At 36.9% G+C, this 14,911-nt stretch overlaps 3 protein-coding genes across 6 annotated transcripts; 1 reads left to right on the top strand and 2 right to left on the bottom strand.

Moving 5' to 3' along the window:
- The first annotated feature begins 3,029 nt into the window (after positions 1–3,029).
- On the top strand, positions 3,030–7,435 carry LOC132178767 (serine/threonine-protein kinase AFC2). The gene is made up of 12 exons (XM_059591306.2): positions 3,030–3,414; positions 4,205–4,391; positions 4,995–5,021; positions 5,122–5,275; positions 5,370–5,418; positions 5,515–5,629; positions 5,943–6,034; positions 6,123–6,279; positions 6,371–6,435; positions 6,523–6,620; positions 6,720–6,822; positions 6,952–7,435. Exons 1-12 carry the CDS (start codon positions 3,313–3,315, stop codon positions 7,102–7,104), a joined length of 1,302 nt encoding a protein of 433 aa, XP_059447289.1. The 5' UTR covers positions 3,030–3,312; the 3' UTR covers positions 7,105–7,435.
- A 440-nt stretch (positions 7,436–7,875) lies between these two features.
- Positions 7,876–9,557, bottom strand: LOC132176882 (NDR1/HIN1-like protein 13). Its single transcript, XM_059589040.2, has one exon. It carries the CDS (start codon positions 8,962–8,964, stop codon positions 7,903–7,905), a length of 1,062 nt encoding a protein of 353 aa, XP_059445023.2. The 5' UTR covers positions 8,965–9,557; the 3' UTR covers positions 7,876–7,902.
- LOC132176881 (Pentatricopeptide repeat (PPR-like) superfamily protein) lies at positions 8,241–14,421 on the bottom strand. 4 transcript variants are annotated; one of them, XM_059589037.2, is made up of 6 exons: positions 12,720–14,411; positions 11,825–11,947; positions 11,124–11,253; positions 10,744–11,023; positions 10,495–10,609; positions 8,241–8,321 (listed from the first exon to the last, which is right to left on the bottom strand). In XM_059589037.2, the coding sequence occupies exon 1, from the start codon at positions 14,277–14,279 to the stop codon at positions 12,732–12,734; it is 1,548 nt and encodes a 515-aa protein (XP_059445020.2). In that variant the 5' UTR covers positions 14,280–14,411; the 3' UTR covers positions 8,241–8,321; positions 10,495–10,609; positions 10,744–11,023; positions 11,124–11,253; positions 11,825–11,947; positions 12,720–12,731. The 4 variants fall into 4 exon arrangements, with proteins under 4 accessions (XP_059445020.2, XP_059445019.2, XP_059445021.2 ...); XM_059589036.2 differs by lacking the exon at positions 8,241–8,321 and having other exon boundaries at positions 10,286–10,609; XM_059589038.2 differs by lacking the exons at positions 8,241–8,321; positions 10,495–10,609 and having other exon boundaries at positions 10,625–11,012.
- Between the last annotated feature and the right edge of the window lie 490 nt (positions 14,422–14,911).

The raw sequence follows: 14,911 nt of genomic DNA, 5'->3' as shown, positions 1-14,911 counted from the left end.
TCAAGAGATCCTGACCTTGAAATGGCTCCTCTCCGGTCCATAAATGAACTGGAGAGGAGCCGAATCCTTGACCTTATTTTTATTTTGCAAGAACGCCATTGCTGCACAAGTCTCCTTTCAATGACGGATATAGCAAGGGCTACATAGGGGCAGGCGCCCCTGCTTTATTTTTTTGTAATTTTTAATTAATTTATTTTTTAAAATATACCCCAACCCATAGCCAGCCCCTCCTTTTTATAAAACACAACCCCTCCAAAAATTTGTCCAGCAGAAATCCCGGCCACTCTATTTTTTTTTTTAAAAAAAAAAGATAAATGTAAAATTGGTCTCGGTGGTTGATCTAATTTACAAATCACTTTTTGTGATTTAAAAAATAATTTATAGCTCATTAGGGTATGCCAAAATAACATTTTACTCCATGAACTCATTTTTCATTAAATGACTTAACGGAAACTGTTGCACTGTCATATCACACCCAATAAAAATAAAACACGTTTTCTTTTTTTATTTATGCTTTTAAAAAATAATAAATAAGTTTTTTCACGTCATTTTGAGGCTCCAACACACATTCTACGTCAAACTAAATAAACATAATCCCTCTATATCTCTTGTGCCGCTGTCATCTTCATCTTCCCTAACGATTTTTGCCGTTGTATTCATTTTTGTCTTGGTCATAAATTTCCTTCGTCGAATTCATCCAAGTCAATTTCTCTTTGGCCATAAATATCTCCTCCAACAAAGCACATGTATTCAGGGTACGTAACCACCATGGTAAATGAGAACTCTCATGACCATTCCTACTATAAATGAAGATGAAGTTGGAATTTACATGGCAGCATGGGTTGAATTGGTCACGGTTGTCTTCATATGTAATATTCACCAGCTCCTCACGGGGATCGTAAGCACATATGCTATCATTTTATAATAAGACGATAAGTTTTATAATAAGACGAAGAATTTGAATAGTACGAAGAATTCGTTTCCTCGATACTCCAAATGGTTTACGTGAATCTACATACCCTGTGTCCCTTCTGAAGTAGAAGAATTCGTTTCTTCTACTTAGTCTGGATGTCAATTTCAATGACTTCACATTTCTTAACGCAACTTCTTACATCGTGTTCTCAGTTCTGTTTCTTGATCACTCGTGTTTCTAGCAGGCTCAGCCATTGCCCAGATCATGCTAATTGCACTTGCACCTTTTTTTTTTTTTTGTCACTTGAGACTTAGTCTCCTACAGCCAAGCATATATCTGATAGTAACCCATAATATTTTTCTAACATAGCTTTGTAATCATAATAATTGAAATCTCCTTATTTTATGCATTATTCTGTGATTGAAATCTCCTTAGTTTGTAATCATATACACCATTTTATACAATAAAACAAAAATTAGATCATAAAATTGTTTCTCTTCATTTCACTTTACTTATTTTCTCTTCTAAGCATAAATAATCGGACGATAATACATATAGAGTCTCATTCTTCACGTCAATATCAATATCTATTGCAATCAAATTTATAGTAAGAGGAAACCTGAGGGGTTCAAGACCCTTTATCCTCAAACAGACGGAAAGGCCAATTGACTTCGTAATTAGCGGAACAACTCCTTGGCTTGGCTTACGAAAAATAAATAAATATACATTTAAAAATTAACTTTTACCCCCTCAAGATTTTTTTTTTAAAAAAAATTTGCTCTCCCAAATTAAACATTCTATTTTCGCCCATGTATTTAATCAATATGCTCTTTTCAACAGAGGTTTAAATTTTGTTATGTTTCTCATTGTCTGATAAGCAATAAGAGGGATTAATTAATTTTATGTAAATATTCTCATTTCTATTCACAAAATAGGTAAATCTTTAATTAAAACATACCTCCATTGTTGTGCAATGATCCTTCCATTGATGTATTTGTTCCTTGATCTTGCTTGTGTTGCCACCTGATTGGCGCTTATGCCTCATACACAAACAGTATTATTAGCTTTATTGTTGCTGTAATGAGTAATGCTATAAATTATTCTTATATCACTCAAAAAATGATGTGACTCTTAAAATTATTATTGGGTTTGTGATTGATCATTATTAAATTTTGATCAAATAGTAATTTTAAAAACCACCTCATTTTTTTAGGGATACAATAGAAACTTCTAAAATTACTATGTTGTAATAAGTCATGCTTGTATTATAAGCTATTAAATTTAAAGCAACCACAATAGCATATTGTCGCATGAGTAAAGCAATGGTCACATATGTTATGGGTAGGAGTAATCTTGGAAAGTCCAGTAGCTCTTACCATGAGAATTGCCTTAACATGATCTTTGCTGATTTAGTTTGTGTTGGAATATATTTCCATATCTTTTCGATTTTAATCAAATCACAAGGATTTAATTATCAATCATTTGATTACAATTACAAAGAGAATGAGAAAATATACCTGATTCTACAGGATTACATTTGGATTGTCAAAATTGTAGATTCAGCAATTTTAGAGAAATTGTGAGGAATTCTGATTCTGATGTGATTTTGCACAATCAAACTTTTAGCTCTAATACCATGTTAAATTATCAGTTGTTTCAAAAACTTAAGCAGATAGGAAGATGTAAATTTAACCAATTAATCATTGCTCTAACAAATCTCACTCTCATCCCACTCTTATTTTATTGAATTAACATGACAATGTTGATTAGCCCTTAGATGAATTATTATTTAAAAAAAAAAAAAAAAAAAAATTATACTTCAAAGATGAAAACTTGTTGAATTTTTCTTTTAAACTTTTAAGAACCATGGTGTTTAGCCCAACCGGACACTTGAAATGGAGCTGATCACTAAAATTTAAGAGAAATTCTATATACATTCTCAATCATATATTTTCAAGAGTGGACATTATTTGACGTCTTAAATAAGAAACTATTCTGAAATATTATTAAGTGAGGAAATAAAAAATTATTGTAAAAATGATTAAATAACAGAATATTGATTTTGAGAAAATCTGTATATCAATGGCTACAGAAATACTCACAGACTCAAAGTTGTATATTCGAAGAGGAAAAAGAAAAGCTAACTCAAGTTTAACCACGGGTTAGATAGAATCCACAACTAACGTTGCAGATTAACCCTCAGAAACCAATCCAACGGCTCGGGATGGCTCGCAAAGAACAATGGCTAATGAGCCAGTGGTTCGGGCTATTTCTCTCTCACTCTCACCTCTGCAGACCTGTTTTGATTATCCCGTCGTAGAATAACCGATCAACCGGCCAATCCGTCAATCAATCAACCTAGGGCTAGGGTTAGAGTTAGCGTTTGTGTGTCAGATGAGATGGAGATGGAATATGTAAGTGAGTTCCCTCTTTCTCACATGGATCGGCGCCCCAGGAAGAGGCCCAGGTTAGCTTGGGAGGTACCTCAAGCCCAACCGAAGGTACAATTTTTGCTTGTTTATTTTTTCATGAATTTTCTTAGATTTTTTAGTTTTTTTTTTTTTTAATATATTTCTTTCTAGGCTCTGTTTCTTGTGCCGGAAAATATTTCCGGGAAAATGTCTCTATAGGAGAAACTTGTGTTCGGAAGATATCATGGGAATTTTTTAGGATGATTAATTTTCTGTATGGATTTTTCTTATGGGGAAATTTGCTTACTCCTATAGATTTTTCTCTCCTGGAAAATTTTCGTTTCGGTTATTTCATATACTAGACGGAATGTGCCGGAGAAAGTGGAAGTTCTTGTCGTATATGAATAGAAATGCTGATTTTTGATAATTTACAAAGAAAAGGAACAAAAATAAATAAAGAAATATTTGCATGAAGAGAAAAACAAAAAAATGTGAAATGGTTGATCTGTGGGTTCTCTTGCAATTTTACTCTTTTGGAAAAAATTTCTGGCCTAACAGAGATTTTTTGTAGCATTGAGTTGTGCTATTTCGGGTGAATATGGCATATTAACTTTATATTGTTACCGTCTATTTATATCCTTATATATTAATTGATGTTAATGATCGAATAGGCCGTGGTAGATTTGGACGGGTTTATGGTTATTATGTGCTGTGCTTTTATCATTTTGCATAAACTGATTTCTGTTTGGTTGATGAGAAAATCTTGAAAGGAATAGTGGTTTTTTTTTTTGGGGGGGGGGGGGGCGCGGGGGGTGAACTTCTGTTATTACTGTTTGTTTAGCGGAGTATGAATATATGACTGTGTCTGGCCTGTGTGTAGGCTCAGTCAGGAATGTATTGTGGGCAAGATGTTGGTAATGGGACAAGCTTTGGACCTTCAAGGGTACTTCCAGATCATGCTAGTCTGTTTGTAAAGGGATTGACTCAAAAAGGCTCTCCCCCGTGGCGTGATGATGACAAAGATGGACATTACATATTTGCACTTGGAGATAATTTGACATCTCGCTGTAATTACACTTAATCACCATTGAAATGCTTTCTATTACATTCATTATCTGCCTTACTGACACTGCATGATAAACTTTCCACCAACCAGATGAGCGAAAGTGCATCATCTTTTTGTTATCTTCTTAATGTTTTCTTTGCAGAGGTTTCTAAAACTATATTCATTCAGACATCCAATTTTTAATTATGAATCTTATTTGTAAGTAAAATAATTCCCAATATCCAAATTCAGTGGAGTTGATGAGGAATTGGTAATATACATTGTGTTTGTATGCAATTTGTATAGGTTTTTGAAGCTCCTTAGGCTCTTAGTCTTACTAGTTCTCTATCTTCTACAACAGGAGCCTAAAAAGTCTTTGTAATCAATCACTCCTCACCCCTGAAAAAAAAAAAATCATCCACCCCAAAAGCCCATTAATCCTTTGGAATTTATGCCATCTATTCTATTTCCTTATATTTAATTTTTCCTTCTTCCTGTGCCCATGACAAAATACTCTGATCTGATAAGTTTGGAAACTTCCCTCTTGAAATTTGAAATCTGTTGGTTAGATTTTGTAATTCTTATTCTGATTAAATTGTTCTTGTGTGTGCTTTCCTGATGGCAGATAAGATCCACAGAAAGATTGGTGAAGGTTAGTTTTTTTACTCACAGTTTAGATTCTACGAATGGATTCTTATTTTGACAGTATGTTTCCTCATTCCATGCATTTCTCATATATATTCATTTTGCAGGCACCTTCGGTCAGGTTCTTGAATGCTGGGATAGAGAAACAAGGGAGATGGTTGCCATAAAAGTTGTGAGAAGTATTAAGAAGTACCGTGAAGCAGCAATGATAGAAATTGATGTGCTCAAGTTGCTTGGAAAGTCTGACAGAAATGGCAGTCGGTAAGTGTAGTTTTTCTTATTAAGTTATATGTCCTTCTTCTTCCTCAGTTTTAAGGTGAATTTCATATCAGTTAAGTGGTTTTATTTTTTGCAGTTGTGTCCAAATACGGAATTGGTTTGACTATCGTAACCATATATGTATTGTAAGTATCAGTTGATTTATGATAGCATGATTTTCCCAGCTTCATAAATATTTTTGCGGGTTAAGACTTGCCTCTGGATTTAAATGGTCTTAACAGGTCTTTGAGATGCTTGGACCAAGCTTATACGATTTTCTTCGGAAAAATAATTATCGCCCATTTCCCGTTGATCTTGTCCGTGAGCTTGGCAGACAACTGTTGGAATGTGTGGCATGTGTGTAGTTGTTACTTCTGCTGTCTCTTTTCTGCTTTTCAATGTTGATGGCAACAGTTCTAGTGGGAATTGCTTGAAAATATTCATTTTACTGTTGAGGGAATTTAGAAGCATTCTCATCATTGGGTTTGTTTAGTGAAGTTTTATGTGATTGTTCGCATGATTTTCTTCCCCTAGGCACTTAGTCTCTCCCTGTTTTTGATATTCTGGTTAATAGAAATGAAAATACTTAGTTTGAGGCTGGATTAATGTTTATGTTTAAGGCAATGATATGTGTGTCCTTATGTTGGTTATGGTCTATGAAATTTTGCAGTCATGCATGATTTGCGCCTCATCCATACTGACTTGAAGCCTGAGAACATACTTTTTGTTTCGCCAGAGTTTGTGAAAGTACCTGACTATAAGGTATGCCAGTTTCTGCTTTGCACATTTCTCAGTTTTTTGCTTTTCTTGTTCCTTGAAAAGCCTTTAAGCACTTCTTAATCTACTACAGGTTACATCCCGGTCACTTAAAGAGGGAGCCTATTATAAGCGGTTGCCAAAATCTAGTGCAATTAAGGTTATTGATTTTGGCAGCACAGCTTATGAGCACCAAGATCACAACTATATTGTCTCTACCAGACATTACCGTGCACCTGAGGTTATTCTTGGTATGCTCGTGTTTTGATTTCTCTCTGGATTTTCATTCCCTTTCTTTAATTTGTTGAAGTTTATTGGTATAAGCTCTATATGTCTTTCCAGGACTTGGATGGAGTTATCCATGTGACATATGGAGTGTTGGTTGTATTTTGGTGGAATTATGCTCCGTATGTCTAACATCTCAGATCTGTAAGCTAGATGGTTTTACTGTGCAAATGTTACAAATGCCGATAAAGAAATGCAATTGATTGCAGGGAGAAGCTTTATTTCAGACACATGAGAACTTTGAGCATCTAGCCATGATGGAAAGGGTTTTTGGCCCATTACCTCAGCACATGTTGAAAAGAGCCGAGTGCGTCCCCCATCTGAGGATTTCCATTGTTAATGTCAGCAGCTTGATGTTTTATAGAAAATATTTGTTCATTTATGTTTACAATTATTCCTGTTTCAGCCGCCATGCTGAGAAGTATGTCAGAAGGGGTAGGTTGGACTGGCCGGAAGGTGCAGCCTCTCGTGAAAGTATTAAATCTGTTATGAAGCTACCTCGTCTTCAGGTGTGTAAGAAGATCTATTTCCCTAGCATTACACTTTTCCTTTTGTCTTTGGGAAATGATGTTCAGGAAAAGCTATGTATATGATTTTGCCTTGCATTTAATGGATATTAGCCCTTTTTTCATTGTCAGAATCTAGTGATGCAGCACGTAGATCACTCAGCTGGGGATCTCATAGACCTATTGCAAGGTCTGCTTAGATATGACCCCTCCAACCGACTAACAGCTCGGGACGCCCTAAGGCACCCCTTCTTTACTAGGGATCATTACAGGAGATTTCAGTGAGGTTTGATTTTTCCATTCCGGCGGTGTTATGTTATTGCTTGATGTGGTTTACTGAAAGAGAGTCGGGGGGTGGGGGGGCTGGCTTGTATTCTTGCATTACTTTCATTTCTTGGCGTGTAGTGCAGCATAAATGGCCTGCATGGTCATGATTCTGTGATTTCTGTAATTCTTGTTTTTTTGAGCTTGTGTAGATAACCCGTTCAGGAGAAGCTTTCTCCTTTATCCAATTTTGTAACGTGAAAATGTTCTCTGTTTTCACTTATAAATAGGAATTTATCTTTTATGGACAAGGTTAACATTCTTGAAGGATGAAGAAGATCTTCTGTGCCATGTGCTTGATTCATGAGTCATCAGAAATTCTTAGTGATTTTCGTTCTGTAGGATGCGATGCAGATATTGCCTTCAATGTTACGTTCATCGTGTCATGAACCATGAAACAGAGTTGCATGTTAGTTTAATGGGCGTGAATAATAACATTACTCTTTACAAAATCAATGATCAATCTTCGTGATAAAAAAACAAGAAGAAACTACATTTATTTTCTTCAATCCACCACTCAATTTGCAACCCCTCAATCCATCACTCAACTTGCAATGTTTTCCCTAATCTTTCAATTTAGTTAAATGTACTTTATAAATTTTCCATTGAATTTGCATTGTCTTTATTCTGCCTTTAAAATTATAAAAGTACCATGCATAAAAAAAATATAAAGGACAAAATTCAGAAAAAAAAAAAAAAAAAAAATCAAGAATCAGTACACACCATGTATAGTTTGCAAGCGTGAACACCTATGCTTCCTCAGTGTTTTGTTTTGCATGCCTTTCTTGTCATAACCCCATCGGGAGGGCCAGTGACAAGAATAGTGCATTGGCCATGCAACCAATATGAGTATCTTAGGAGACTTCCGAAATTAGAGCGTGTCCTAAGAAAACTTCTGACTTCAAACCTGATTCCATTGTTTTCCATCTGCTTCTGAAGCCTTCGGCTCTCACCCAGTGGAAGCCGCACCTGACTACTCACCATATGAACATTTGCAAACCTGGACTCACCCCTTGCAGCAGAGAAGGGCTCAATATATTGGGCAGAAATAAGGGTACTTCCATAGTATAGATTTATGTACATGTAAATGAAGTCCACGCTCACTCTCTTGCTTGGATTTGAGAAGTTTACGAGCAGAGTAACATCAGCATTGAGCAGATACCCCATGTCAAGATATGCTGCATTCAAGGTCGCACTAGAAACATCAAACTGGGGGCTCCTTGGACGATAAACAAGATAGACTATAAGGACAATGATACCCCCTACTATTATGACAACTGAAAAAATTGCACAGAAGACTGCAAGAAACCACGTAAATGCGTTTTTGGTTGGCTGTTTTCGTGGCTGCAACAGGCCATGTGGCTGGTGGTTTTCGTGGTGCTGCAGATCATGTGGCTCCCGTCCATCAAATGACTGGGAATGGCGGCCTTGCACCTGCTGATGGGTAGGCTGAAGTTGGTCTTGAGGCAGTGGTTTTGACTTAGGCGGAGGGATCTGTTGGTCTTGATACGGTGGTTTTGACTTATGTTGAGGGACTAGCACCGGCTTGGCACGTTGTTTGCGTTGGCTTTGGTGCCGAGGTTGTTGCACTGGTGGACTAGCTGGCTGGGAATGGTGGTCTTGACGCCGTTCTGGTTGCAATGGTTTGAGAAAATGAGAGTTGGTTTCAGGTTGATAGGGGTTGGAGCCATGCCGAGGTTGGTGCAGTGGTGGACTAGTTGGCTGGGGATGGTGGTCTTGACGCCGTTCTGGTTGCAATGGTCCGAGAAAATGAGGATTGGTTTCAGGTTGATAGGGGTTGGTTTCACGTTGCTGATACATGGTTGTATGGATATGTAAATGGGCAGTGACCAAGGCAGAAGGGGGGAATAATAAGAAAACATTGTTATTAGGCTAATGGGAAAAGAGGATGACTTCATGAGAACTTCAAGGATGATTCATTCAAAGGCAAAGAATCAAACATAAGCTGAGCATCGAAGGCAAGTAATCTTGGCGATGCCTTTTCTTTAAGTGCTCTATTGTTTACGAGCAGATCTTTACCAATTGGCTATGCAATCTTTACCAATGGCATCCAATTTTTTTTTTCCACCCCAACAATTGCACACCCTCCGAAATTAGTGGATCCTATCAAAAGTCTCTCACAATTAAAGTTAAGCAAGCTACAATCCGAGTAAGGGATTGCAGCCAATCTCAATCCTAAGATTTACCTTTTAATACATAAAATAACATTTATTGTTTACTACTACTTGTGCCATCTTCTATCCACTCATTGGCTTAATTAATAGCAAACGTTGAAAGATTTACATTGCATTAAATAATGGCAACTAAAGTGGAAGGAACCATGAAACTAACAGTAACATCTTCTCTAAAATTAACTAAATTTAGAACTTCGTTCGCAAGTTATTGGATAGTAAGCAACCTTTCTATTGTTTACGAACTCACATAGTGCAAGATACTGAATCGTACGCTAGTAACTCCTATAGAGCCTTGTAGCAATTTTAATGCTTAAAATAACATATGGCTATCAAAAGAACCACGCCCAACAAATCCTTAAATTTTCCGTGTATCAATTTATGCAATCTTACCAATAGCATCCAAAACTTTTATTTTTTACCCACCCCCGCAATTGCACACCCTCCCCAAAAAAGCCTCTCACAATTGCAGTTAAGTAAGCTACAATCCGAGTAAGGGATTGCAGCCAATCTCAATCCTAAGATTTACCTTTTAATGCGTAAAATAACATTTATTATTCACTACTGCCTGTGCCATCTTCTATCCACTCATTGGCTTAATCAATAGCAAACATTGAAAGATTTACCTTGCATAAAAGAATGCCAACTGAAGTGGAGGGAACCATGAAGCTAACAATAACAGCTTATCTAAGATTAGCTGAATTCAGAACTTAGTTCGCAAGTTCTTGGATAGACAACAATCTTGCTATTGTTTACAAACCCACATAGTGCAAGATACCGAATCGTATGCTGGCAACTCCTACAAGGCCTCATAGCAATTTTAATGCTAAAAATAACATTTGGCTATTAAAAGATCCTTACGCCTATCAAATCCTTATATTTTTTGTGTATCAATTTATGCAATCTTTACCAATGGCATCCAAGATTTTTTTTTTTTTTTTTTCACCCCCACAATTGCACTCTTCGAAATTAGTGTATCCTATCAAAAGCCTTTCATAATTGCAGTTAAGCAAGCTACAATCCGAGTAAGGGATTGCAGCCAATTTCGATTCTAAGATTCAACTTTTAATGCGTAAAATAACATTTATTGTTCACTACTGCATGTGCCATCTTTTGTCCACTCATTGGCTTAATCAATAGCAAACGTTGAAAGATTTACCTTGCTTAAAAGAATGGCAACTAAAGTGGAGGTAACCATGAAGCTAACAGTAACAACTTATCTAAAATTAGCTGAATTCAGAACTTTGTTTGCAAGTTCTTGGACAGACAGCAACCTTGAAAAGAAAATTTTCACACTATCAATAGGTATATAATGAAGTGATATAAGTTTGCGATCCAATTTGGCATCTTATTTGAGTAAATAAATTCAAAAGAATATCACAAGTTATGTCAATGCAACCAAATTCACCTTATCTAACTAAATGCTCTAGCTCATTGAAGGGCTACAGGCAGTCCGAGCACTTTAAGGTCACTCATTAACAGGTTCAGAGATGACGAGAGTAAAGGCTGTTAAGTAAATCTTGGCTTCAATAGAAACTTGGTTAGTCCTCGCGGTTATGAATTATCCTTGTTTGTGTACTCTAGTCATAGTCATTGGAATATTATAGTTGGCATGCCCTTTGGACATTGCCCATATTGTTGCAACAAACTCCTGCTCCATTCCTTTCAATTTCTCTCCTGCAAAAAATCTGGCTAAAATTTTAGCAATAATTGAGTACCAATCCTTATGTGAAATAAAAATATTCAGACTAGGTGTTGAATTTAATGCATATGGATGAGAATCCATACCTTCGCCATCTAAATTTCACTCTCGAATTCAATCATTAGTGGCTCTCTACCCTTTTTTTAATGCTGAAGAAGCCTTAAGTGCGTACCCAAGAGCATCATTAGCGAAAACTTCTATAGGTAATAGGGTTGTCTTTTATGGTGCAAAATGACACCATAAAGACAAAATCATTAGATATGTAAGACTCTAGAGCGAAAAAAATAGTAATGTTTTAACATCAAAACACAAACGTAAAAAGAAAAAAACAGATGCATGACAAGAATTTGCGATTACCAACAGCTTAATAGATAAGATGAAAATAAAAGTGAAAACATAGTGATAGGGGCATACAACATCAAAATATCTAAAAGGGTAGAGAACTATTAAATTTGGATGGATGAATCACATGTGGATGAAGCCTAATTTTCTTGGATAAACAGTATGTTTAATCTTAACACTGCAAAAATATACAGAATCACCTATTGGCTAATTACGTAAACCTAGGGAGAGGGTATACACAATAAAAATCAGGAAACACAAAATACCAAATTAAGTACAAATTGCCTCTGGACTGGTTATTGAAATGGCACCAATACCATAAACATAGAGGCGATATCTTGACTTATTCCATACCTTTTTTATGACTCACATAACAAGTAAAATCTTGCACTAATGATCAAATACTCGTCTAATGCAAAAGTCAAGGAGAACTAGCAGTTCATACCTCAGAATCATTTTTGGAGAAATTTTCCAGGATGGGCAACAGGGCAGAACAGGATAGGCTTGGCAACCTGAACTTGCAACAGGCTATAGAGGACAAAATGGCACCAATGCCATAACATTCAACCTGAAAATACAGAAGACGTAATCATATGCAAAAACACTCGGGATATAATGTCAGTTGCTTAAACATTAATACAGGAACAGAAAGAGTACATTAGCATAACCATTCTCACATCATTGTCACCCCAATATCTACACATTTACTTATAACAACAGAAAATTAACCATGTTCGGGATCAAAAGAGGTCATTACCACCAGATATGAGATGATAAGAACCAAAAGAACTCAGGATATCCTGTGCATGTCAGTTGCTTAAACATGAAGACAAGAACAGGACGAGTACATCAGCATAACCATTTCACATCATCGTTATCTGAATCTGGTCTGCTTACTTTGAGGGCTAAACAACCACTCAACCAACAGTTATCATCATATGCATAGAGCACACATTGATCAAACCATTAACAAGCTCAATCAAGCACACCATATACATAACACAACCAAAACAAGCACTAAAAACTGGCATTGGGTGGTTTACTAATTTCAATGGCATATTGTTAGCCTGTCACTGCCACCAGTAGTGATAATAACCTCTCTAGCTATTACATACTTAGCATGGCAAATGAACAAGTTCATGGCTGCATGTGAACATAGCAATAAAAAAACTGCCAAACATTGGCTTGCAATATGTTTGCTACCAGTGCCTAAAGATACTTTCCCTAAAGCAAGTCTTTTGAAAATTGTTAAAGAGATGCTTCTAAAGTATCTTTCAAACTTAGCATCATGTAAATAGATACAAAATAGATAGAGGAAGGTATGAATATAGAATACAAACCATTTTTCATGTTCAAGTGGCATCTCTTGAATGGATGGCATTTATTAGTGTCTCTGAAACTACTCCGTCAAGAGTAAAGCCTTTCTCCATCATTTGATCCCATATGCTACAAGCCAATGAAAGCTTCTTTTCTCGTATAAGCCCTCCAATTATCAACTTGAAAGTTACTTCATCAGGATAGGATCCTCTCATCTGCATTTCCTCGTATAAATGCATGGCTTCACTTACTCTAGAAGCTTTGCAAAGCCCATTAATGAGGGCATTGTATGAAACTACGTCAGGGGCAATTCCCTTCTCCACCATGTCACAAAAAACACTATGAGCCATCCCAATCTTCCCAGTCTTACATAGGTGATCAACAATTGTAGTATAAAATATACGATCAGGCAACAGACCCATGCCCGTCATCTGATCAAGAAGTTTCTTTGCTATATCGGAACTACCTTCACTAAGGAAAGCTTTAATAAGAATCGTGAATGTCACCATATCTGGTGCAATCCCTTTCCGTCCCATTTCCTCATATAGCTTGTAAGCCCTTCTTGTCCGGCACACCTTGCAAAAAGCTCTGATGATCGTATTATATGATACAACATCACACAAACCCTTTGCCTCCATCTTGTTCACCATCAACCAATAAGCATTATCCGGCTGGTTTGCTTTACAAAGGCCCTTTAAAAATTGGTTGTAACTGTACACATCCGGTTCCATCCCACTCCTCTCCATCTTTTTCATCAACTTCTCTGCCTCCTCCAACATAAGCTCATCACAACAATAGTTCAATAACACATTGTATGTAACTAAATCTGGCTCGCACCCATTTCTCCTCATAAACAACTTGATTGCTTGTGCCTTATCAATCCTACCCGCTCTACAAAACCCACTAATCAATGCATTGTAAATCAAATTACTAAATTCAACTCGACCCTTCATTGTACCAATCGTAAGCTCATACGCCAAATCAACCTTCCCACCATCACACAACCCAATAACAAGTGATGTGCACGCCTTATTATCCGGACTAATCCCCTTATCTATCATGTCACGCCACATTTCAACTGCGGCATCAAACCGCCTTGCTTTACACAATCCATCAATTAGTATAGTGTATGTTACAACATCACCCTCTCTACCCTTCTCAACCATTCTATAAAACACTTGCAAAGCCAATTCTATACCATTTTCGTGGCACAAAAGATTCAAATATATATTAAAGGCCCAAATGTCAGGGACATAACCAAGCCTAACAATGTCTTCTAGGAGCTGCTCAATGAGACTAAAGTTCTTGACTTTGCACAACCCAGAAATGAACCTTGAGTATGTGAATGGGATTAGAGAGAATCCCTGGGGGATCATTTTGTGGTAGTAGTGCTCGGCCAAGTCGAAGCGAGACTCACGGACCAATACGCCGACGAAACGGTTGTAGTCGATGCTGAATATGCGGCAATTTGATTGAGACATTTCTTCGAACACTTGGATGGCTTGGTCGATGAGACCAGCTTTGACAAAGTATGCGATTCGAGCTCGGTAAATGAGGCGGTGTGCGCCAAGACTGTGATACATATCAGAGCGAATGCATAGCAGAGGGTTGGGAGAGTGTGACCTGATGGGCCACTTAATGCATTGGCATGTACAGAATCTGAGAGAGAAGGAGAGGACGTGATGGTACTCGGCTTCGGCGCGATGGGAGATGAGAGCGAGAGGAGGGTCGAGGGGCGGTGGATTTGTGGGCCAAAGAACCAATTCTATTTGCTATATTTGGTGATGGGCTTTAGAGTTTGGATCCGTTAGGCTCAATAGCCCAGCGACTGGGCCGAAAGTTAATGCATCTGAGCTCTGCTCCCAGACATTTGAAGCCTACCAAAGACTAATAATTTAAAAGTTGGTTCTCAAACATGTCATCATCTCATGAGTTGATAATACATTTTCTAAAATAATAAATTTCATGATGTGAATAACACATTATTTGGAAATCAACTTTTGAAAAAACAAAAAAGGGAAACTTTGCTTAACCCTCTTAATTGTCACATCTTTTGCAATGTTCCCCCTAAAGTTCAAAACTTTTCAATATAGTGTACTGAACTTTTAATTTTTTTTTCAATATCCCCCGTTATAATTTTCCGTTAAATCTCAACAAAATTTCCAAAATAGCCCACCCCCCTCCCCCCCTTTTTTTTTTTGCAAAGATGGAGGCA

This window comes from Corylus avellana, chromosome 4 (assembly GCF_965113065.1).
Source record: "Corylus avellana chromosome 4, dhCorAvel1.hap1.2, whole genome shotgun sequence".
NCBI lineage: Eukaryota > Viridiplantae > Streptophyta > Magnoliopsida > Fagales > Betulaceae > Corylus > Corylus avellana.
This window is presented reverse-complemented; position numbering and strand designations above follow the sequence as displayed.